At 38.9% G+C, this 25,718-nt stretch overlaps 1 protein-coding gene across 1 annotated transcript in view; it reads left to right on the forward strand.

The window, feature by feature from the left end:
* Positions 1-25,718, forward strand: part of ADAMTS9 (ADAM metallopeptidase with thrombospondin type 1 motif 9) — a 184,945-nt gene that overhangs the window by 77,518 nt on the left and 81,709 nt on the right. Inside the window, exons 19-27 of the mRNA XM_090283884.1 lie at positions 746-872; positions 9,752-9,962; positions 10,423-10,587; positions 12,330-12,494; positions 15,508-15,627; positions 17,589-17,693; positions 17,832-17,999; positions 19,790-20,059; positions 25,090-25,251. Coding sequence (XP_090140010.1) covers positions 746-872; positions 9,752-9,962; positions 10,423-10,587; positions 12,330-12,494; positions 15,508-15,627; positions 17,589-17,693; positions 17,832-17,999; positions 19,790-20,059; positions 25,090-25,251 — 1,493 coding nt within the window. The remainder of the gene's footprint in view (positions 1-745; positions 873-9,751; positions 9,963-10,422; positions 10,588-12,329; positions 12,495-15,507; positions 15,628-17,588; positions 17,694-17,831; positions 18,000-19,789; positions 20,060-25,089; positions 25,252-25,718) is intronic.

Below are 25,718 nucleotides of genomic sequence, written 5' to 3' on the forward strand. Positions count from 1 at the left end.
GTTTGTAGCTTTAACCACTTTCAAGCCATTTTGTCCACCCCCTATCCTGTATCCACAACTCTGACAACCACTAGTCAGGTCTCTGTTTCTATGAGTTTGGTTTTCTTTTTTGATTTCATATATAAGTGAAATCATGTAGTTCTTTATCTGACTTGTTTCACTTTGAGGTGTTTTTGAGTTAGAAAAAAGAATTGAGGTATTTTTAAAAAATTTTAAGAAACAGCCAAAAGCATGCTGTTTATACATCTTTTTATCTGCATGCATTCTCTAATCTCTGTTCTGAGTCCATCTTGTCAGTTCTGGCTGGTATGTTAAGCTTTCTTAGGGCTTCAGGATCTGTTAGGGTTTCTCATCCTGAAAGGTCTGAACACATGTGTGAAGCCAAACCAATCAGCTGTCACTTGGACTTTCCAGCTACATAGATTTAGTAGTCGTATGATATGTTATTTATTTTGTTTCCTTTCATCTAAATTAGGGGTCGGCAAAGAACAGCCAGTGGGCCAAATCCAGCCCACTGCCTGCTTTTACAAATAAAAGTTTTATCAGAATAGACACACCGAGTTTTTACATACTGTCTATGAGCGGTTGCTTTTGCCCTATAATGGCAGAGTTGAGTGGTTGCAACACAGGTCATATGGCCCACAAAAATATTTACTATCTAACCCTTTTCAGGAAATGTTTGCCAATACCTGGTCTAATAGTAAATGGAATAGGATACTCTCTCTAATTTTTCCCCCCTGATTAGGGGAGCGGAAACGAAAACCCATTTGCACCAGGGAATCTGATCAGCTTGCAGTTTCTGATCAAAGGTGCCATCGGCTGCCCCAGCCAGGACCCATCACTGAACCCTGTGGCACAGATTGTGACCTGAGGTAAGGCCAGTGTTTCTCCATGGTCTTTACAAATGAGTTGTGAGAGTCTTGCAGGAGGATTCTGCATGTGAGGAACAGAAGCAGGAGCAGGTGCTGGGATGTTAGTCTTTAATCCCCTTTCTTGTGTTTCTGTGAAATGAAGCATTAACCAATTTCCCATCCCGCTGAAACCGATGACCCAACACTTAACACCTGCAGATTTCTTATTCCTGTCTTAAGAATTAAAACTAGGTAGTAAAGCATGGCACTTGCCAAAAACAGTTTTAATTTAACACTCACAACTCACTATATAGATATTATTATGATTGAGTCACATCATATGCGAAAGTTTAGTTTGAAAGTCAACAGAAAAGGGGGAAACTTTATTCTTCAAAATACCTGTAATGTTCTGTAATCACCCAGAATGTATACCCCCAGTAGAACTTGTATGCACGTGAAAGTTACAGTGCACTCAGGTAGGGTCATAGAAGGAATTAGAAGAAAATCTGTATACAAATGTCTAAATATTCAAACAATTCTGTGTTTAAGAGAAGTCTGAAATCTGAGGCAAGAAATAGTAGATGGGTCAAGAATTCTTCAGTCTTCCCATTTGCCTGCAAGGTTGACTGTGTTGTGTTTGAATATTAAGTAGCCTGGGGGTTGCATTGTATAGTCTATATATCAGTTAAATGCCAGTAAGATGAGTTGGTGTTTTATTCTCCTTTTACAGGAAAAAACAAAAAACAAACCTATAAATGTAGAATGATGTGGGAACTTGTTAAGGTCTCACCATTCATAAGAAGCAAGATGAATACTTAAGAATTTTCAGGTTCCACATCACTATGCCAAATGCTATTAAGTTGTATTAGCAGCCTGTATTCCTGGAGTGAAGATGGTAAGGCATTCTTAAGATTATAAGAGAGAAGAGCAGTGCTGTGATCAACTAGTCATGTCTGTCATGGGAATAGGATGGGGAGACATGACATGAGTGTTAGTTACATCTTTGCCAGTCCTGATATAAAGTCTCTGACTTTGAAGCCCTGGCTCTTTCCACCCCACAACACTTCCTCTCTACTCAATGGCTTGTCAAAAAGCATTGATAAAGGTCATTATAGAAAGAAAAATTCAAGGCACATTTACCTATAACACCAATTCTTGTTATAGGTAGTGTCCATATGAACCCATTGCTTCAGCCAATTGAATTAAGTTAGAGTTAAAGGTCTTTTCAGAAAAATAATTAGCAAATTAATGCTGAACTGAATTAATCACTAAAGTTTAGGGGGAAAACATTGAATTCATGGATAGAGTCTTTGAAGCACAACCTCAACAAAGTGGGAAAGGTGACATTTTACAATTAGCTTAATATCAGTTGTCACTGATAACATCATTATAACACTAACAATTAATTATATTATTCAGAGTGATAACTACTCTGCAAGTAATAATAGAGTCAACCATTTACTAAGGATTATTTTTAACTATTATATATTACTTATTAATAGTCTCATGTTAATAAGATAGTTCTTACATATAAAATATTGTTCTATTAACTAATTAATATCATATTATATTAATGTCCTATTAGTTATCTTATTAATAAGTTACAAGCCAATTCAATGACATAAGTATTTTTATTATTATTCTAGATTAACAAATAAGGAAAACAAATGCTGAGATAAGTTAAACAAATTGTCCAAGACCACACAACTAGTTAGTGAAGGGGCAGGGTTTATTTTTTATTTATTTTTTTTTTTTCAGATTTAATGTGTTTTATTGATTAAAATATTACATTTGTGCCAATTTCCCTTCCTTCTGCTCCCCTCCACCCGGTGGCCCCCCTCCCTCCAGTTGTCCCCCCCTTTTAGATTATGTCCATTAGTTGTGCATACAATTCCTCCCAATCTCTCTCCGTCTATTCCATTCCCTCCTACCATGATCCCCAATTCCTATATCATCTCCCTCCCTCTCCCCACTCCCCCTCCCTGTTGACCTCCCCCCACTATGCTTCCCTTACCCACAGTTCCTTTTCCACTCTCGTTGCCTGTTTCGTTTGCCTTTGTTTCATCTCCCTAGCTTCTGTTTTTTAAACCAGTCCCTTTAACATCTCATATAACAGTGGTTTGGATCTAATGAACTCTTTCAGTTTTATTTTGTCCTGGAAACACTTTCTCTGTCCTTCTATTCTGAATGACAATTTCGCTGGATAGAGTATTCGTGGTTGTAGGTTTTGGATTTTCATTACTTTGAATATTTCTTGCCAGTCCCTTCTTGCCTGTAGTGTTTCCCTTGAGAAGTCAGCTGATAGTCTAATTGGGACCCCTTTGTACATAATTCTTTTCTTCTCTCTTGCTGCTTTTAAGATTCTCTCTTTATCCTTAATTTTTGACATTTTGATTATAATGTGTCTTGGAGTGGTTCTCCCTGGGTCCAGTCTCTTGGGAACTCTCCTTGCTTCCTGGACCTGCATGTCTATTCCCTTCCCCAAGTCTGGGAAGTTCTCCTTTATTATATTTTCACTCAATTTTTCAAGTTCTAGTTCATCTTCCTCATTCTCTGGCAAACCAATGATTCTTATGTTGGGCCTTTTATAGCTGTCCCAGAGGTTTCTGATCCTCTCATTGTTGCTTCCTATTTCCTCTCGCTGCATTGGTTGACTGCTTGTTCCTTCTCCATATTCCAGTTTGTTGAAATGAACTCTGGATTCCTCACCATCTGTCTCGTATGTGGTTTTGTTCCTTTTGTTATGAAAGTTTTTCGCTTCTTTCATATCTTTTTCCTGCTCTTTTGTGAATTCTGTAAGCCACCTGATAACAATGGCCCAGAACTGAGCCTCTGACAGGTTTTTTATCTGTTCATCTGTCAGGTTCTCTATCTGCTGTCTGGTGAGTTGTGCCACCGGGATCTCTATATTTGTCTGCCACATTTTGACAGATGCGTTTTGTTTTCCTGGGCTGGCTGTCCGGGGCGGTGCCTGTGTACGCGTCACAAATTAGCGACCAGTGCCTGTCTGCGACCTATTTCGCAGCCCTGTGGTGCTTTCTGTGGGGGCGGGGGTCCAAGATGGATTCACACAGTTATTCAGCTAGGAGACCGGGATCGTCCTCCCGCCCCCCTGGGCCTCACTGTTCAAGGCGATGCTGCGGCCGCTCTCCCCAGCGCCCGGAGTCGCGCACGCCAGGGGCTTGATTGGAGTCGCGCACGCCAGGGGCTTGATTGCCTCCGGGATTTTTCGCCACCCCCGCAAACAGCTTTGCCTTCTTTAACTCTTACCTGCCCAAATGGCACCGCTGGTTTATAACTTCATATGTTGGGCTTCCGTGTAGTTTTATTTTCTGGAATTTCTAGTTATCCTTTGTTTTGAAGTAGTTGTATTCCTATATAGTTGTAGAGGGAGACCTAGCGTGTCCGTCTAAGCCTCCATCTTGGCCGGAAGTCCGGGGCAGGGTTTAAATATGCTCTGTCTGACCCTTGAACCTGAACTCTTAAAACCTTGCAGAAATCTGTTTTCATTTTTAATTCAGGCATAATGAATGATACTCATTGATCTCATTTTGTGTAGCTTTTCTTCCTTTGTGAGAAGAAATAATCCCCAGAGTTTTCTGCCCCATCCCTGTTCCCTGTTTTACTTAGACCTCTTTTCTGTCATTTCTGCACTGGCTGAATCAGATCAGGAGAGTCTGATGATAGAACAGTTTCCAATGATAAACGAAGATATTGTGGGATCCCTGCCTGTAGCACTAAGCATACTCTTATAATTGTAGAAAGGGCAAGTTTGTGCAAAACATTTCGAGTACTAGAACAGGACCACTTAAAAAAAACGATTTTTTAAGAATCCTGCTTAAGTTTACCCAAGGAGCAACAATTTGAAGATGGAGATAATGTTTGAACTGTTACTTCAAGAAACTAAAATTTTCACTTCAAACAGATTCCACAATAAGCCACAATGTAGTTTGTAATGGTGCTGGTTAATCCAATGTTCTCCAAAGTTTCTCTAGCACTGGAAGGTTTCAGATATAAAACAAATATTAAAGCAAATTTTAGAAAGCGAATACATTGAAAGGCAGCCTCAAATCCATGAGACTTTTTGTAGAATCATATTGAAGATCTCAACTGGATGTCTCACCAAACTGTATTATTGGTTTACGTGGAGTTACATCATACTTGAACTTGGCTACAGAATAAAATACTAAGTAATAATAATAATGGCTACTTTTCCTGAGTGGGTGCCATTATGTTAAATGCTGTGCATGCCTTGCCTCATAATCTTCCTAGTAGCCTTGTGAAATGAATCCTATTTTCCCCCATTTCACAAATGAGGATGCTGAAACTTTGTGAAGTTAAGTTGCCTACCTAGGGTCAGTAGCTAAAAAGTGTTAGAGCTTGCATTCACATTTAGGTGTTTCTGAATACATAACTCATCTTCTAACTTTTATTAAAAATCATTTTTTACAATACCTAGGTAAAACCAGGTCTTAAAATATTTTCATTTCATCATATAGTAGGTGCATCAAAGGTGCTATTCTAAATTTACATTCAGTGAAAGTCACCTTTTTTTATACTTAACTTAAAAAGGAAATACTTATACATTACTGAGACCAAAGGAAAATAGCAGCTCAGGGAACAGGCTTTGATGATAGTAGCACCTCCAGCTGATTAAAGAAAAAGTGAAGGAATTGTAGCCATGTCTTTTGGTAGAAATGTCTAGTATAAGTCACAGCTTATGAGTAAGAATTAAAAAACAAAAGAAGAAAAGGGGAGCTTAGGATTAGTTTATAAGGCCTAATAATAGCTAGACAGGTATATGCTTATGTCTGAAATTAAATAGAAGATTGTTTTTATTTGTCATCATTTGAACTCATATTTTCCTGGTTGTTATGGATTATTGGAAAAATTAAGTTGTTCATGGAAAAACATACAAAGACACAGACTGAGCCCAAATAAGGTGTTTTGTCTTTCTCTGTCTACTTAACAGTTGCTATAATTGTGATTTATACTAATTATTGCTAAGTGGCTATGTGCAAAATTGAAAGACTGAAGAAAGAATTATTACTGATTGGTCAAAGTCTAAAATAGTTTTTCCCAAAGCATGTTTGTGGAACCCTAGTCCCACAAGATGATCTGTGGTGGACCAGTATGTTGGAGAAGGCTTACTGACTGTCTCCTCCCCTATGTGGACATTCACAATGCTGACTGACATTGTGAAGGCACTGAGAAGTTCTGTAATATGGTACCCTGCTTAAATCAGTAGCTCCCAAAATTATTTAATGCCATAGTGCTACACACACTCAGAGAGGCATCACGTTTTTTGTTGTTGTTGTTGTTGTTTTTTGTCTCCACTTACTAACAAACACTTTGTTTTTCTGAAATATGATAATAAAATACCATTGTTACATGAAATGAAATGAATGAATTCAGATCACTGAAGTTGAGATGACCTTCCAGGGAAACACTATTAAACAAATGATAATCTTTTGAGAAGAACTTTCCCAAGGCAGTGTTATGACCTTTCACACTTTTCCAGGTTCTCTGCTCAGATTCCAGGGATTGTATGAACATCAGGGAGACTCTATTATACTTTTCCAGCCTGAGCTGCTGCGATGTTTTCTTATGGGGGCAGGACTCTTGCCTCCCTTATCCAGGATGGAAAATAACCACTCCACAAGAAAATGGTGAAGGCAAAGAGAAGGTAGTCAAGAATAAAATGGCAGATGAAAGTTCCAGATGCCTCTGCTGAATTAGTCCACATTTTTGCCTCACAAAAAAAGTGGGGGATTGCCCAGATTAAGCTTTGACAGGATGAGATAAAACATTGTTTTACTGTCCCTCATTTAACATGTTCCAGTTAGAGAAAAATCTCCAATACACCATGTCACTTGAACAGAAAATCTCGGTAGCCTACTGTACATGCCAAATGTAAAAGCAGGTCAACTCTGGCCTACATTTGAGCATTTGTGGGGACCTGCAGAATAAGCATATGTCCAGTACACCTATTTTCTTCCTGAGTCCTTGCCCTGGACAGGTGTGGATGGAAGAATTCTTAGGTCATTGGTGTTTGCCAAACAACTGAATTTCTGAACAGTACAGAATTAACAGTCAAGAGTGAATCCAAATGAAGACTATAAAGTAATATTTTTGGATTGTTAGGTTTAATCAATATAATGTATTTCAAGTTTATTTATTTAGACTATTCTATTCAGTTTAAGCATTTTTAAAAAAATTATAAGCACTGATCATGTTCCTGGACATTAAAAGAATGAGTCAATTTATTATCCCATTCTAAGCACCTACTATGTGCCAAGAAAGGCTCATTATAGGGTACTGTAGATGAAGAGGTACTGTATGTGACAAAGATTTATAAATTCAAATCTAATTTTTAAAATGAATAATTGTAGAGCAGTGAAGAATGAATAGGTAGAGCACAAGGATTTTTAAGGCAGTGAAAATACTCTATATGACATTATAATCATGAGTATATGTCATTATAAATTTGTTCAAACCCATAGAATGTTCAACACTGAAAGTGAACCCTAGTGTAAACTATGGGCTTTGGATGATAACAATGTGTCAATATAGGTTCATCCTTTATAACAAATGTGCCGTTCTGGTGGAGGATGATAGAAATAGAAGAGGCTGTGTATGGCAGGGGACAGGGGGCTTATGAGAAACCTCTATGCCTTCCCCTCAACTTTACCATGGACCCAAAACTGCTCCAAAAAATAATAAAGTATTGAGGACTTCCAGCCAAGATGGAGGCCTAGATAGACACACTGTATCTTCCTCCACAACTAAGAAGGAATACAACTTAAAACTAGAGACAACCAGAAGTTCCAGAAAATTGAGCTGCATGGAAGTCCAACAAACAAAGATATAAAGATGAAATATCCATCCAGACAAGCTTCTCCTCCACATACAGCACCACAAGGTGGTGAAACTGGTCATCCTGTACTGACGAACACCTAAGGCTCTGCCCCTTACAACGTAACAGATGCAACAGCTCTACCTAAGACACAGAGGCAAACACAGGAGCCTGTCAAGATGAGGAGAGAGAGAAGTATGGCCCAAAAGAGGGAATGGATCAAGGTTCCAGTGGGAGAACTAAGCAATGAGGAGATAGCCAACCTAACAGACATAGAGTTCAAAATACTGGTGATAAAGATGCTCACAGGCTTGACAGATATACTTAAGTATGGGAAATGCATAAGGGAAGAAGTGAAGGCTATGCTAAATTAAATGAAGGAAAATCCACACAAAACCAATGATGAAGGGAAGGAAACTGGGTTTCAAATCAATGATTTGGAACATAAGGAAGAAAAAAACAGTCAACCAGTATAGAATGAGGAAACAACTGAAAAAAATGAGGAGAGGCTTAGGAACCTCTGGGACAACTTTAAACATGCCAGCATCCGAACCATAAGGGTGCCAGAAGGAGAAGAGGAAGAGCAAGAAATTAAAAGCTTATGTGAGAAAATAATGAAGGAAAACTTCCCAAATTTGCCAAAAGAAATAGACATACAAGTCCTGGAAGCACAAAGAGTACCAAAGAAGCTAGACCCAAAGAGGACCACACAAAGAAACATCATAATTAAAATGCCAAAGGTTCAAGATAAAGAGAGAACCTTAAAAGCAGCAAGAGAAAAGCAATGGGTACCTATAAGACTATCAGCTGATTTCTCAAAAGAAACTTTGCAGGCAACAAGGGACTGGCAAGAAGTATTCGATGTGATGAAAAGCAAAGACTTACAACCAAGACTACTCTATCCAGCAAAGTTATTATTTAGAATGGAAGGGCAGATGAAGTGCTTCCCAGACAATGTAAAGCTAAAGAAGTTCATCATCACCAAGCCATTATTATATGAAATGTTAAAGGGTCTTATTTAAGAAAAAGGTTAAAACTATGACCATTAAAATGACAACAAATTCACAACTATCAACAACTGAATCTAAAAAATAAAAACAAAATCCAACTAAGCAAAGCAGAATAGGAACAGAATCATAGGTATGGGGATTATTTGGAGGATTATCAGCTGGGAGAGGGTAAGGGGAGAAATGGGGAAATGATGCAGGGATTAAGAAGCATAATTGCTTGGTACAAAATAGACAAGGGGAAGTTAAGAATAAAAAGGAAAGGGTGAAGCCAAAGAACTTATATGCATGACCCACAGACATGATATAAGGGGGTTGGGATTGCTGGATGGAAGGGGGTACTGGGTGGAGGGAAGTAAAGGGAAAAAATTGGGAGAACTGTAACAACTTGATCAATAAAACATACTTAAAAAATAACAATAAAGTCTTTTAAAAAAATTATATAATTGAGTTGCTCTGACTATGGTCCTTGTCTTCAAGGAACTTAAGGTCTTTACTCACATTTTAGCACACTGAAATTCACAGTTACAGCCCCAATTATCCATTCCTTTATTAATTCACAGGATATTCATTGAGCACTTTTTAGCATAGGCCTACATAAAGGAGGTTTCCTGAGTAAAATTTCCAACAGTAGTTCTTTAGAAGCTGCTTGCTTGATAAATGAAGTGCTGTATAGCATGAACATTTTAAATATAAAATTGCTTTTTTTCTCTCTGATAAATTCCAGTGTGGTTTTTTTTGTTTGTTTGTTTGTTTTGTTTTGTTTGTTTTTTGGTTGCTTGAATTTTAGATTGACTGTATCAGGGGGAGAATCTTTACAAAATAGAACGACTAATTATCACTCTGACTTCCATGTACCTTGGTAGCCATGAAAAATACAAGGGTATGTTGGTTTAAAACTAGATTGCAGTAGTTTACTATGGCTTTGAGTTTTGTGGTATTTGAGTTAAGGAAAAACAGTGAACAAGTCTTCCACCAGTTGAGTATAGATAAGACATTTAAGAGAACTCTTGATTTTTCCCCATTGTTATGCATAGGTGGCACATTGCTAGCAGGAGTGAATGTAGTGCCCAGTGTGGCTCAGGGTACCGCACATTAGACATCTTCTGTGCCAAATATAGCCGGCTAGATGGGAAGATCGAGAAGGTTGATGACAGTTCTTGCAGCAGTCACCCCAAACCAAGCAACCAGGAAAAATGCTCAGGAGAATGTAACACAGGAGGCTGGCGCTATTCTGCTTGGACTGAAGTAAGTTGGTTCTCTCTCAAGAGAGTCTTTTTCTTGAATGCTAAGTCTGATTAGTTGATGGTGATGAATCAAGTAATTCATTCTTTAGGGCTGTGTTAAGAAGCCCCATTTAGCTGTATGGAAAAAGAGTACCATGATTAATTAGTAATGCCTGACATGGCCATGGCATATGGAAAATTGGGAATGGTAGACCAAATCAATCAATAACTTTTCCATATCCCATAGGCCATTTACAATTTTATTTTTCTTTTCCCATTTACTAATACTGACTTCACTATAAATCTAGTAAATAAATTGATGACATGAACAGATGGTCCCAAAATAACAGCTAGAATTGATCAAAGTTGGTTGGTTGCTTGTTTGGTTGTTTCTAGGTCTGGCAGAGATAAGCCAGCATAGCCAGGATCTTGAGCATGCTTGGTAAGAAACTCAGTTTTATTTAGTTTTTTTTTCTTTTCAGTGTTCTGAAAGCTGTGGTGGTGGAATCCAGAGGAGAAGGGCTATTTGTGCCAACACACGAAATGATGTCCTGGATGATAGCAAATGCATACATCAAGACAAAGTCACCATTCAGAGGTGCAATGAGTTACCTTGTCCACAGTGGAAATCAGGAGACTGGTCAGAGGTGAGATGGGAGGGCTATTATTTCCACTAGATCATCAGATACTCTAATTTTGAGCCCCCCCCCCCCCCCCCCAGCTATTCAAGTTTAAATCTGCTATACCCTTCTCCCTCCTCCTGTTGAGGAAAGAGCAATTCCAGTCCTCTACTCACTCCATGACTATCATACTGGACATAACTGGTCCACTTGCAATTTCAGAGGCACAGTGGTTTTAGCTGGATCACCCACTACAGCAGCTTTTGTTGGCAACTTTGAAGTTCCAGTCCCTCACCTCCTCTCCTCTTTGAGTCCTAGCTAAGTCACTGTAAAAGGAATCAAGGTTTTAGTAATTATAGATGCACTGGCTTAGATCTAAAGTAAACAGTGAGGTGTTCTACTTCCTCATCCTCAAAATAGGAGAATTAGACACCCATGAGTGACATATCTGACTTACCCATCCAGTTGCTAGTGGAAACCTGGAAAAGGGAAAGTATTCCAGATGTATGCTTTTCTCACCCTTTACCTGATGAAGCATAGGTGAACCCTTCATTACTGAGGACAGGCGGCCCCCCAAGATAGCTAGACAAAGATGGCAGAACCTCTTTCTTGCTTCGATGCTATTGTTAGTACTCACTATTAACATAGCCCCATAAGATTCTCACTGAGCACATGACTCTTTCCACCTTCCTTCTGGAGAGCACGTGGAAGGAAAACTGAAGTTTCCTTATTTATGGACAATGCCAGGAATGTGGGGAAGGAGGTGTTTCCTGCTAACGGCTTCTGCGTGCATTCCCTTATCTCATCCACAAAAACTCAGAGTAACTGTTTACTTTCAGCATCAAATAAAATGTGAGTCTTAAAAGGATACTATTAATGCCCCTTTAATGGCAGACAAGTAACCATGCATGTAGTTAACAATGTCTGATTCCTGGACAAATTAACAACAAACTTTGTGCTTTTATTCTTTGTTAACAAGCTGCCTTAGATTAAACTCTAGTATTGTTTTTAAAAAGATGAAAGAAGGTAATGGGTTTGTTTGTCTTAGATAGCTAATATTAGCTAAAGTATCATTTCAAATGACGTAACAAACTTTTGCAAGAATGCTTGATAAAGTAGAAACTGGGAATATCAAGTTCTATTATGTATTCAATATGATCCAGCATTCCACAGATAAACAGACTGGGAAGAAAACAGCAAAATGTTAATGATTATTCCTGGATAGTGAGATTCCTGGATCACTATAGATTTTTCTTTTATGTTTTTCTACATTTTTCAAGTTTTCTCCAATGAGCATAGACAATAATGATGATTATATTTAACATTTATTAAATGACCATATGGTAAGCACTTCACTTGAATTTGTTTTCATTTAGTTTTCACAGTTCTTTGCTATAGGTACTATCCTCCCCATGGTACAGAGGAGAAAACTGAGATATAGGTCACTTGATCTCTGGATTAAAACCCAGATTGGTCTGATTCATGAATTCCCTACAGTTAACTCTATTCTAGAAAACTATGACTGCTGTCTTCAATATTTCAGAGCATGGTGCTGGGTCAAGTTTATTCTGTGCTTGAAACTGGCCCAGAACCTATATAAATACTGAATGGATGGATGAAAGAGTGGATGAAATGGGTATTGATATATTTACAAATTGCTATGAGAGAGAGGAATTGCTGTGAGAAAAGAGCACACCTGCTTCTGCTAGTCCATGAACAGCCCCGGAACCCACATCACATTGTTCGGACTGGCTGTGCTCTTGTTACAGTGCTTGGTAACCTGCGGGAAAGGGCACAAGCACCGTCAGGTCTGGTGTCAGTTCGGTGAAGATCGATTAAACGATAGAATCTGTGACCCTGAGACCAAGCCGACCTCCATGAAGACCTGTCAGCAGATGGAATGTGCATCCTGGCAGGCGGGTCCCTGGGGACAGGTATTTCAAATGATAAAGTTCTTAACTACATTCTTTCCTTTTTATCTGGGGAGGACTTACAGCTGGGCATTCCAGCACCAGAGATTTCACCGCTGTGTGACTTGCACTAGATCTTTGTGGCTCTGTCAAAGTAAGAGAAACTCTGCAACTATTTTACCACACTTCCCAGGGTTGCCACTTGCCCTCCTGCAGCTGACTATCCCCTTTACAGACCCATGTGTATGTCTTCACTCTTGGGTTAAAACTAGATTGAGACATGAACATTTGAACAATTTACCATAGATCTCGAATCTGTCTGACATTATCTTCTAGTTTGCCCCTATGCATCTGTTACAGAAAATGGGATCCAACCCCAGTGTCTTTGGCAGGAGGGTCTGGACAGAATTTGGGTGGGATGTTTTGGCTCCCAATGTCACATTTCCAAAGCTCACCTCTCATAAGTAAGTCAGACTCTTCAAACAGGTTAATTAGATCAAAGGCTTCAGAACTATCTCGATTTGCAAGAGTCTTTTCTGAGTCCCTTTTTTTGTAGGTTTTAAGTCTTAACTAGATCTATTCCTAAAAGACAGAGTGAAAGTCTCCCTTGGGTTTGAAGTAGAGAAGCCACTACTCTTGAAATTAAGTCCTTCCTAATATATAAGCAAAAAGCATTCTGGTACTATTTAAGTAGCTCTCTGGGTTCCCAAGAGAAGCAAAGCAGCTGTCTGCTGTCACCTGCGTAATTTCTTGAAGAATGACTCTCTCCACCCTGTCCAGTCACAGCCTCAGCCACTTCAGCTGTCTAGCTTGCATCTTCATTTTCAATATGTCTGCAATATAGGGAGCAGCTTTATTGCTGCTCTCTGGCACTTTTTGTCATTAGCATGAACACTTCCAGATCCTCCCCATTGCTCAGCATCCCCAGTCAAAAGGTCTGATCACTCTGCATGAACAGGGAGAGTCCACATACACTTCAAATCTTGCCTCCTCTTTGTCTCCATCTGCATAACTCTTAGGGAATAGGAAGAAGAAAGATGCACAGCTCAGGGTCACTGTTACAATTTAAATATAACATCTTTTACAACTGGTGGACCTATTTTTTACCCCTGTCCACACCAGGCCAATCCTAGCCAGAAATTTGTTCTTCCTTTTCCTAAACGTGTAATTCAGGTCAATGAACTGTGTTTTAAAATATTGTTTAAGAGTAATGCCTATTCATAAGAAAAATTATGCAAGATGTTATTTAGCAAAAAGAGGAAAATCAAACATATTCATAACTCTATATTACAGAGATTACTAGTATTAATACACTTGACTTTCTTTTTATGGTTATATTTTGCTTTTTTATTTGAAGTAAAACTCATGTACAAGGTTAACCATTTCAAAGTAAACAAGTCAGTCATTTAGTACATTCATAATGTTATACAACAAAGACCTTTATCTAGTTCCAAAGCATTTTCATTCCCCAGAATATTCACTAAGCAGTTACTTCCCATTTACTCTTCTCTTTAGCTCCTGCAGCCCACAGCCTGCCTTCCATCCCCACAGCTTTACTTATTCTGAGTATTTTATATAAATGGAATCATACAACATGGGACTTTTTGTGTCTGGTTCTATCATATAACAATATTTTTAAGGTTCATCCACGTTGTAGCATACATTTTTTCTTTGCTCCTTTATAATATTCCATTATACCACATTTACTTTTCCAGTAATCCCCCATTGGACATTTGGATTATTCATACCTCTTGGCTATTGTAAATAGTGTTGCTATGAATACTCATGTATGAGTGTTCTTTTTAGCACCTGATTTCTATTCTTTTCCGTATATACCCAAGAGAGGTGTGGATGGGTCATATGGTCATTATATGTTTAACTTTTTAAGGACCAAACAGTTTTCCACAGAACCTGCACCCTTCTACATTTCTACCAGCAATATGCAAAGGTTTGAATTTAACTACATCCTTGCTAACACCTCTTACTTTCCTGCTTTTTAATTACAACCTAAGGTTTTGACTTGTATCTCCCTAAGGACCTGTTGGCCATCTTTTCATGTGCTTGTTGGCCATTTGTATATCTTCTTTGGAGAAATGTTTACTTAAGTCCTTTGCCTGTTATTAAAAATTTGTAATTGTGGTAAAACAATTTTTACCACAACAAAATTTACCATCCTAACAATTTTAAATGTATAGTTCAATAGTGTTAAGTATATTTACATTGCTGTGCAACTAATATCCAGAACTTTTCATCTTGCAAAACGAAAATTCGGCCCATTAACTAACTGCCCATTTGTCCTCAGCCCCTGGCAACCAGCACTCTACTTTTTATCGGTATGAATTTGACTATTCTGGACATAAAATCATATAGTATTTGTCCTGTTGAGACTGGATTATTTCAATTAGCATACTATCCTCATGGTTTACCCATGTTGTAGCAGATGTTAGAATTTTCTTTCTAACATTTTTAAGGCTGAATAATAATCCACTGTATGTATCTATCACACTTTGTTTATGCATTTATCTGTCAGTGGCCACTTGATTTGCTTTCATCTTTTGGCTGTTGTAAATATTCTGCTATGAACATGTGAGTATATTAAAATCTCTTTGAGATTCTGTTTTTAATTATTTTGGATATATAGCCAGAAGTGGAATTATTGGGTTATATGACAATTCTATATTTAATTTTTTTAGGAACCGCCATACTGTTTTTCATGGTCTGGTAGCTATAGTGTGGAAGACATAACAATGATTGAAATGTACTCTCCTCCTTCCAGGGGTTCACAGTTAAGGAACTGAAATCCTGCAAATATAATTCCAATGGAGGTAGAAATAATTTCAAATATTATAGTGATAATTGATCAGTATAACTTGTACAGAGCAGGATTGCCTAATTTTACCTAATTTCTTTGGGTGCCTACCCTCTGGCCCGCAATGATGGAAATACTTTTTTCTTTTATAGAAGGTCATAAAAAAAGTAAAGGAAAGGTAAATTTTGCTGAATTGCATGTGCTTTTTGTTTTATTTCTTTCCCCCAGTGTAGTGTCACTTGTGGACAGGGATACCAGCTCAGAACAGTGAAATGCATTGTTAGGACTTATATGTCCGAGGTAAATGACGATGTCTGTGATGCAGCAGCTAGACCGACTGAGACCCAGGTAAGTCTTTTTCGTTCAACTCAGTTGTTGGCTTTGGGCATTGAGATACTAACACTTTCAAGTGATTCAGTCATAATTGAAGTCTTGTTATAGGTAACTTTGTAGGTGAAGAAAATCATTGATTAAATTGTTCTGGATTTACTTATTTGTTATATTTTGAATCTAATATTTTGGTGTACCAGTTTTGTTCTTCTGTGGTCATTGAAATGTATGTAGGATTGATTCTGATTTTTAGTGAATGGAAAATGTTGATTGTTTTGTATTGTTTTCTTGAACTTAGTTTTTTTTTAATGATTTCAATCAGGGTTCAGCAAACAGTCATATATGTTCAGGCAGCAGTGTGCTGGTGCTGGCTTGTTCCTACATTTTACTATTATCTATTCCCTTGATGTTATTTACCTATGTGTGTCTGTATGATGGAAATACTATATAATGATGAGTACTGTACCTCTTTTCCCAACTTGACATCAGTTGTTAGCTTAATTGGCCATGGTGAGAGTATTTACAGTGCAGAAGTCAGCAAATACTATGTATTTCAGGGTTTTATTTATTGCTTTGTTGATTATTTAGACACAAGAAGGTAATGGAGAAAATATTAATAATTAAATTTAAATTTAAACGAGTGTAGTGTCTGCAGCTGTTACATTATAAATAGCACAAAAAATTAAGGAAGTGTTTTCTGGTATTTTCCAAGAAATCATTTATGTCATTGGTGAATGAGTAAAGTTCTTACATGCATCTTCATCATTTCACTTTCATCTTACTCTTAAAAGTAAAAAAAAACAGGCCCTGGCTGGTGTGGCTCAGTGGATTGAGCATCAGCCTGCAAATCAAAAAGTTGCTGGTTCAATTCCCAGTCAGGGCACATGCCTGGGTTGCAGGCCAGGTCTCCATTTGGGGGCCTGTGAGAGGCAACTGCACATTAATGTTTCTCTCCCTCTCTACCTCCCTTCTTTCTTATTTCTCTAAAAATAAATAAGTAAAATCTAAAACTAAATAAGTATCTCTTTTAAAAAAGTAAAGAAAACATCAACTAACATTTATGTCAGAATAACACTTGTCCAGCACTTACAACCATAGTTTGTCAGCAGATTCAAGAGTTCAGCAAAAACCAACAAAACTATTTTGTGAGAATCAATTGGCTTTATGGAATTTTAAATTAAGAATTATATATTTTATTGTTATTTGTAAGTTGTGTGCTACACATTCTTTATATCAATAAAATTTATAATAAGTATGTATGTACATATATAAACATATGTGTGGATGCATATCTACCTACACAAACACATGCACATCTTTTTTCTCAAGAGAGCTAGCTGATAATTACTTACTAGCACATCACTCTATGTGGGCTTTGATTTTGGCATCATTATGTGAAGAGAAGATTTGAATTATACACCAGCTTTGCCAATTTTTGAAGACGGGGTTTGAACCCAGACTTTGTCCAGAACTCATGCTCCACATCTCCATCGGACAATGCAGTGCCTCTGTCTTGAGCACCCTTAGTCTACTGCATGTCATCATGTGTTGTTTATGGATGAAATATGTGAAAGAAGTAAATGAAAATGTCAGTGTTGTCCATGTTGTCATCACTGACCAATTAACCAAACATGACTCGTGAGTTGTGTCATCTTTATTTTTGTTGCTTTATTGAAATATTCCAAACCACCATATTATAAATGCCTGGGAAATATTATCTATTACATCTGAGCAGTCATGAAGTAAGGGCTCAGCAACCCTCTTAAAGATTCAAAACATAAAGTTTCTCTCTAAACTGCTCTATAATATCCACTGGACTAGAGGGCAGCTCCACAGTTGCAGCATATGAATTATTTCTTCCCTATATGAAAAGATTCCTAAGGTCTTAGAATTTTTAGTTGTTATATTTTTATGTGCCATGACCATAAAAATGTGCATTGACATAAAGCTAACTGGCTTTTCCCCCTTCTCCCATCTAGGACTGTGAATTACCATTCTGTCACCCTCCCCCAGCTGTCCCAGAAGCAAGGAGAAATGTACACAGTGTGCCCAGAACCCAGTGGCGATTTGGGTCTTGGACTCCAGTAAGATACAGAGTGGTAGAAGTTAAGGGGGTGGAAGGGGAAGAATATGTTCTCTGATGTGACCAGAGAAAATGGATTGCTGTCCAGTTAGTGACTGATTCAAATAACATTTCTACATTATTTTACTCCAACACCCAGTGCTCAGCCACTTGTGGAAAAGGTACCCAGATGAGATATGTCAGCTGCCGGGATGAGGATGGCTCCGTGGCTGATGAGATAGCCTGTATAACTCTGCCTAGACCAGTGGCAGAGGAAGAATGTTTTGTGAGCCACTGTGGCCAGTGGAAGGCTTTGGACTGGAGCCCTGTAAGCGAATGAATTCTTTGGGATTGGGAGAAGTTTGGGGCTCAGTAAAGGGTAGCAGATCTCAGATATCCATGGGTAATACTTTAGAATTGGAGTTAGATTGGGATTTAAGTTGTTGTGTTTTATATATGTGCAGCTGGTACAAATCTTAGCCAGATGTGTAAAAAATGCACATTTTAAAAAAAATGTGTAAATCAATTTACAATCTACTTAAGCCTCTATGCTGTTGGGCTGATTGGAAAACCAGTCTTAATTGAGTCACATCAAAATGTAGTAGGTGTGTAGGGTACCAAAGGTACCAAGATGAAAGGAGGAGTAAGAAGATAATCTTTCATCTTGAGTCTTGGTGTCTCCTGCATCCTGTGGTCCCTTGGAGTCCAATGGCTCTTGGCTTTCCTGTCAAGAGTAAGAAGTGAGAATCTTCATCCAGTTCTTTGCATCTGGGCTCTATGCATACCAAGCACCATCTATGAGATTTTATAAATGTAGAAAAACCTTTTCTCCGGTAGCTCCTGCTTTCTGCCTTGCCAAAACCTCAGAGTCCAGGAAACACAAAGCTTAGGATAGGTGAAGAGACATAAGGAAAAGGGAGACTAACATGTCAATAGATAGCATAACATATATATAAAATTTGAGAGGTAGATTAAAAGAGAGCTGTGTAAGCATTGAGACCTTGACATTTACTGACTACATGACCTTGAGCTGTCTGGTTAAAGTCTTTGAGCCTTAGTTTCTTCTGCTCTTCAAAGAAGACCAAAAAATACCTACCTTCAAGGTTGTTGTGGGGATTATTTGAGATTATAAATGTTAAATATTTATGACAAAGTGGGTGCTCAGTACATGGTAGATAATCTCATTTTCATGTCTTGAGCCTTTAAACATACATGCATACATACATCAGGTATATCTGTTTACCCACAGGTATTTGTTCAAGCTCACTGTACAAAGAGCAGTGAACAACAAATAGTAAAGTTCTTCCCTTTGTGGAAATTAGTCCAATGGAGATTCCAGGCACTGAGAAAATAAAGAAATATATAAAATATAGCAACAGATACTGATAAGTACTAGAGAAAAATCCAGCAGAGAAATGGCATAGAGAAAGATGGAATGTGCTTTCAGACAAGGTGGTCAGAAAAGGGCTGACATTGATTGAGAGGAATAAATGAAGTGAGGGAGTGAGCCACATGGATATTACTGTGGTACAGTAGAAGGTACAGCAGATACACAGGCCTGAGATATGAGCGTTCCTGGCATGCTAAAAAAACATCCATAAGGCCAGTGTGGCTGGAATGCAGTGAGTGGAGGGTATTAGGAGGTGAGTGAAAGAGATAGCCAGTGACCATATCATTGGGGTCTACCAGTTCAAGTAAGGACTTTGGACATTCAGTAACATCCAAAGTGAAATGGGGGAGTCACATGAGCTGACTTTTGTTTGTAAGGGTCACTGTTTGTGATATGTAGAGAACAGAGTTGGGGGGTGGGTAGGTTCAAGGTTGTAAGCGGGAGCCCAGATGAAAGGCCATTACAATAGTTCTGGCAAAAGAAGGTGATTGCTTGGACTGGAGGGGTGATGGTGGAGGTTGTGAGAAGTGTATATTCTGAACACTGAGCTAACATGGTTTTTCAATGAATGGCTATGGGCTGGGAAGAAAAGAAAGGAATCAAAGACAATACCAAGGTTTTTGACCTGATTAACCTTAAGGGTAGTGAGCAACTTACAAAAAAATGCACATTCATGAATTTATGCCTGCCGAATGATTGACCTTTCTCTTTCTGAACATTCAACATAGTGTTCTGTGACATGTGGACAAGGTAGAGCAACCCGGCAAGTTGTATGTGTCAACTACAGTGATCATGTGATTGATAAAAGCAAGTGTGACCCTGATTATATCCCAGAAGCTGACCAGGACTGTTTCATGTCACCATGCCCTCAACGGACCCCAGACAGTGGCCTGGCTCAACACCCTTTCCAAAATGTGGGTTATCACCCCAGGAGCTTCAGCCCTAGCCAAACCCATGTGCTTGGTGGAAACCAGTGGAGGACTGGCCCCTGGGGAGCAGTGAGTATTTACTGAGATCTTTTCCTAACTTGCCTTCTTCTCTTTCACTGGAGGCAGTGTTCGGGGGAGAAACAGGCTAGAAATACTTATGAAGCATTTTTTTCTTGCAAGGGACTGACATGCATTTTTCACCTGTTTTGGGGTCAACTTCAGTGGGTTACTTGCAATCCCCGAGAAGCTGCCACATGATGCTGTCTGCATGCACCTATAAGCTACCTTAACTGGGTGGAGAAGGGGCTGTCACTGCTGAATGACATTATTTGGTGGCCTCCTAGGAGGTGCTTGCAGGCCTTGATGAGTGAGCCTGCAGGCAGTACTGGCAGTGTTCCCCTGTAGGGAAATTAAAAGGGCAGAGGAACTTTTCTGAAAGGGAGCTCTTAATGAACATCATTTTCCTTCTCACTATTTTCCAGGTGAGTGCAGTGTCAAAATGGCACAGTTGCTGTGTAATTTGTAGCAGTAGATCATTGTCCTGGAAGGGGGTGGGGAGATACACAAGGCTAGATAAAAGCTGTGCTTAGAGGAGAAGTACCATAATCTGTGGACTTTAGCAGGTTCCCTCTCCTTTTCAAGCCTCAGTTTTATCATCTGTAATACAAAGTTAACCATAATTCTGGTTTTCCTGGGTTGTAAGAATTAAATGCAATGACACAAATAAAGTGCTTTGCACTCTGTCTGCCACACTGAGACCTTAATAGGTGTCAGCAATAATCTTTATCATTATCATTGTCCTTCTAAGTAGAAGGACCTTGAAAAATATTTAATATTCAAAATAAAAATATGCGTTTGAATGTTTTCAATTTTTTACTAAATAATCTTCATGAAAGAACAGTTACATTCTGGACATGTCTGAGGCAGGGTGAGGAAGAGCAGGCCCTGGTTGGCATAAGTAAAGGATTTATTGATCACTCTGGGGTCTTCTTTTTAATTATTTACTATCTGTTTCCTTCTAGTACTGATAATTGTGTTTAATTATTTCTGACTAAAAAGTATTAGAAGGAGACTAATTTTCATGTGGTTGCTTTAGTAAATCAGACTGACTTTCCTGGGAATTTTGATTAGCTGGTGCACATTTGCGAGTGTTGTATATCTGCCAAGTTATAGGAACCTTCAGCATCTGTTCTCTTGGCTTGCTTTGCTCTTTGCCTTACTTTGCCTGGCTTAGGAGTGACTTTGGTTCTGAGAAATCAAAGAGTGACTAAGGGAGGTAATCACTGAGTGCCTCACAATTTTTCTGATTGAAAAATTCAGAACTTGTCTATGTGTTCTAGTGATAGGACTAGAAATTTTTAAAAAACATTTTAAAGCTATTCTTATTTAGTACTGCATTTGTTAACCCTGGCTGGTTTAGCTCAGTGGATTGAGCGTCGGCCTGCGAGCTAAGTGTCGCTGGTTCGATCTTCCAGTCAGGGCACATCAGAGAAGGAAAACTCTGACTCCAAAAAACCTCCGCTGCCTTGCGGCATACCTCTTCAGGGGAAAGGCTAAGGGAGTAAACCCCGACAGAAAATCCGGAGCCGGAGTCCCTAAGGCGGTTCGACGTTGTAGTCAACACCGGCAACTCCTGCGGCGCACCTGAAGCCAAGCTGTATTGACTCGTCTTTCCCTTGGACCCTTCAGCTGCGAAGAGAGGGGGGGTCTGCTGCATGGGCAACAGCAGACCCTCCATATCACCCTGCCCAGGCTCTGTAGCTTCAGCTTCACTGGAGAGGACACTCCAGCGTCATCACAAGATGTCGATTCAACACGGGAGGAGACAGATACCGTGTCACTCCCGAGTCGGACTGCACAGCCATTCTCGGGGGTGCAGATAGACTCTTAAGAAGCTACACCATCGTCTCTCGAGACGGACGGCTGCCGACGACGACTGCATTTGTGAATGATGCATTCCTTTGAGACTGAATGATTCTGCCCTGGGCAGAGTTCCCAATTAGAGAGGATTAGGTGACCTTTTTGCTGCAATGGGCAGCACCATTCTTCTCCTCATTGTGTCTGCTTTTTGTTTGGGGTTTTTTTTTTCTAATTTAAGTAAGGCTAAAGCTGGACAATGTGATCTTTCAGGCTTCACTTGTGATGCCTGACCTCCCAGGAGTGTGCAGGATATACGTGCATCCTTGCATGACATGGCACACAAATTGTGTGTGTCTTCTATGGCAGAAAAAGGAGCAGAGAATCATAAACACTAGAGAATGGGAATCTCAAGTTTACACCAGGTTCTGGAGTAAGAACCTCATTTTACAGTTTATGTCTGCATGAACTTGAACCCTGTATGAGGTTTTCTGTGTGTTATTAGTTAGGGTCCAGTTGCAAGCAAAAGAAAAGAAACTGACTCTTTCAATTGAAAGGAAAACAAACAAAACTGTTCATTTAGCCCCCAGTACAGGCAGAGACCAGTGCATTTTCAGGGATCTAGCTCAGGGCTTGGTAATTTTTTTAGGCTAAGGGCCAGATAGTAAACATTTTGATCTATGTGGACCATACAGTTTCTGTCACTAACCAGCTCTGCTGCTATAGCACAAAAGCAGACATAGACAATAAATGAATGGGCATGCCTGTATTCCAATAAAACTTTGTTTATAAAAACAGGTGGCAGGCCAGATTTGGCTACCAGGCTGTGGTTTACCAAATCCTGCTCTAGATGGAGCAGTAACTAAAGGATAACTTCTTTAAGGAATTTCTGTCTTAATGGAACCACCCTTGAGTTACTCTACTCAGGATTCAAATTCCGAGGAACGTCTGATCATCCAGCTTGTTCCACTTGCTCACACCTTGACCAGTGTAGTGGAGAGTATTATAATAGTTCCACCAAGGTGGCATCCATTGGGGGAGAAAAGGTTCCTCACAGGAAAATTGGGCACTCAGATGTAGGGGGAGTATATGAGGCAAGTAGGAAAAGCAGATATCCATTACCTCTTGCTTCTCTAAAGGCCATTTACTCTTGTTTTGTCCAGTGGGGATGACAGGTGCAGGGTTTGTTCAAAGAAATGTCTACCTAGAAAAATATGTCATCTAAAGAACATAAGAAAATTGTTAATAAAAGAAGTGCATAGTTAAATTGTGCAACATAGGCATTGAACTAAGAATTGCTGTTAATAAAAAAAAAGACAAGCGTGAATCTGGAAAAGATCAGGTACCTATGTGGGGGAGGATAAAGACCCATGCTGACTGTGGATTTGGAACTGTGCAGTGCAGTTTCAGGGCTGTGCAGTTCAATTGCTTGGCCCTAGCTGAGCACTATCTCCATCTCTTTGGGCAGATCCTCAGGAGGAAGCATCCGATTGGTCAATGGGCAGCCATGGATTAGCTGGCCTTGGATCAGGTATCCATCCTTGCTCCAGCTGGCCATATTGAAGAGAAGGTAGCATGTGGCTTATAGAGCTACTGCTTTCAGGAACTTTAATGGGACCAGACAATAAATCCTGTGACCAGTGCTTAAAGGAGTTAACAGGGACACGAATTATGACAGAGGCCTCCCTCAAGGAGTGTACCATTTTGTTGGGCCATACACTCACAAGAAACATAATAAAGGAATAATACAAGATTTTATTATGAAGGGAAAATTTCAAGGGCCAAAATATATATATTCCAAATCTGTTTATAATACGGAAGTTTGTTCCAAACATTTTAACTTCTACTCCCCAGACAAAGCCAATTTAAATAATAGTTCTCTGTGTTTCTTTATTATGAACTAAGCTGTTTCAAAACTAGAAAAAAATTTTTTTCAAGGTTAAAGTATACCAGAATCATCTGAGAATAGGGGTAGAATATTTTGAAACATTCAAAATTTACCTCAATCAAAAATTACCTAAATATTTTCTCAGACAGAACTCAAAAATCTGTTTTCTTGCTCTATGCATATTTTAAAATTAAACTCAATCTGTTTTTAAACCTCTCATAATTTGACAAGCATAGGTAGGAAAATCAAACTGAAGTCCAATGTGATAAGCAAGGTATATTCACATTGTTATATGGAAGAAGCTGACCAGCAAGAAGCACCATATACAGGTATTTTGAGGTAACCCAAGTGTGAACTGAGGTTTGATCGAAAATACACATCAGCCTAGAACCTGGAACTCAAAACATTGTTGCAAATGCATTTTGAAATGATAACTCGTGGGAATTACATTGCTTTGAGGATTAAGGTGGTTATTTTATAGGCAAACTGTTAAAGGTCAGAGTGAAGGATACCAGCAAACACACTGGGTTTCAAAAGATAACAAAGTTATGGGGAAAACACTCAAAATGTAGATAAATAAAAGAGCTATGAGAAGCTTGTGTGGGAAATTAGCTGAAATGCAAACATAATTCTGTGACAACCATGAGAGGGGTGCTAGACTGAAGGTCCTTTTGAAGAGAGGTTTGTCCATATGAAATTCAATGAAGTTCCTTGGGCAATATAAAGAAAGACAGAAAATAAATCATCCTACCATCAGCCACTAAAGTAGACCCTATTATGAAGGGAGAGGCGGCAGCATTACTGTGAGAAAATGATGTCTAAGTGGTGTTCAATGTAAGTGAATGAGTTGATATGAAAGCTTAATTTCAACAACTGGCTATTAGGTAAGCCATGTAATTTGACCCCTGTGTTGAAAGGGAAGTCAAATGTTGGTTCTAAATAAGCACTTTAAGTTTTGAAAAGAAAAGAATTTCTCAATAGACTGTGGTGTCAGTCAACACCTGTGTACTTCACTCAGAGATGCGGAGAAGACAAAGGAGGACCATAGATAGGGCTGCTTTGGAAAACACAACACATTATCACTAATTAGACATTTACTGAACACCAGCATTTAGTGAACACCTATTCAAGGCCTAAAGCATGGAAAGGAGAAGCCATGTTTCTGCCTTCCGGGTATCTATTATGAGACTTGTATGTTAACCCCACAAGAAGGAAGATCTCACAATTGCTTTCTGTCCATTGTGGATGATTTCTGTCACCTTTGTCTCTGACCTCTCAGTCAGCTGTTTTTTGTGATCCTAAAGTGGGAATGGAGGTGAGGATTAACATGTTGACTGATGTCTGATGTGTTCAGTGTTCTAGTACCTGTGCTGGCGGGTGGCAGCGGCGTGTCGTTGTATGTCAGGATGAGAATGGATACACCGCAAGTGACTGTGTGGAGAGAATCAAACCCGATGAGCAAAGAGCCTGCGAGTCTGGGCCTTGTCCTCAGTGGGCTTATGGTAACTGGGGAGAGGTGAGAGTAAAAGTCTGTTTGTATGTCCTTTGGAAAAAAACACAGAGTAATTTTGCTGAGCAAACTGGGTTATTATTCAGAGTTTATTTGAAGGAAGAAGAATTAGGTCCAGTTAAAGTTTCTTGATTTGGGATTAACTAAGAGACCTGTCTTAATGCTAAACTACTTTAAAAGTGCATTTATGACCAATTATATAGACAGCTTGATTACATAGGAGAGGAAAATTAGGAAAGAATACAGAGAAATGCTAATTTAAATTGTTAACCTCTGCTGGTTTAAAAAAAAAAATGGAGGCTTGTAAAGTGAATGAAAATATGTGTTAAATTAGTCAGTGGAAATTTTGACATCTTCATAGTTTTGGGGTGTTGTGATACACTCTTATTCTCGTGGCATAATGTCTCCCATTATTTTAAACCCCTGAGGAAACCAGATGAATGGATACTATTTTTTCCTATCAAAGGTGACTC

Source organism: Furipterus horrens, unplaced genomic scaffold (assembly GCF_987537825.1).
Source record: "Furipterus horrens unplaced genomic scaffold, mFurHor1.1.pri manual_scaffold_7, whole genome shotgun sequence".
Classification (NCBI taxonomy): Eukaryota; Metazoa; Chordata; class Mammalia; order Chiroptera; family Furipteridae; genus Furipterus; species Furipterus horrens.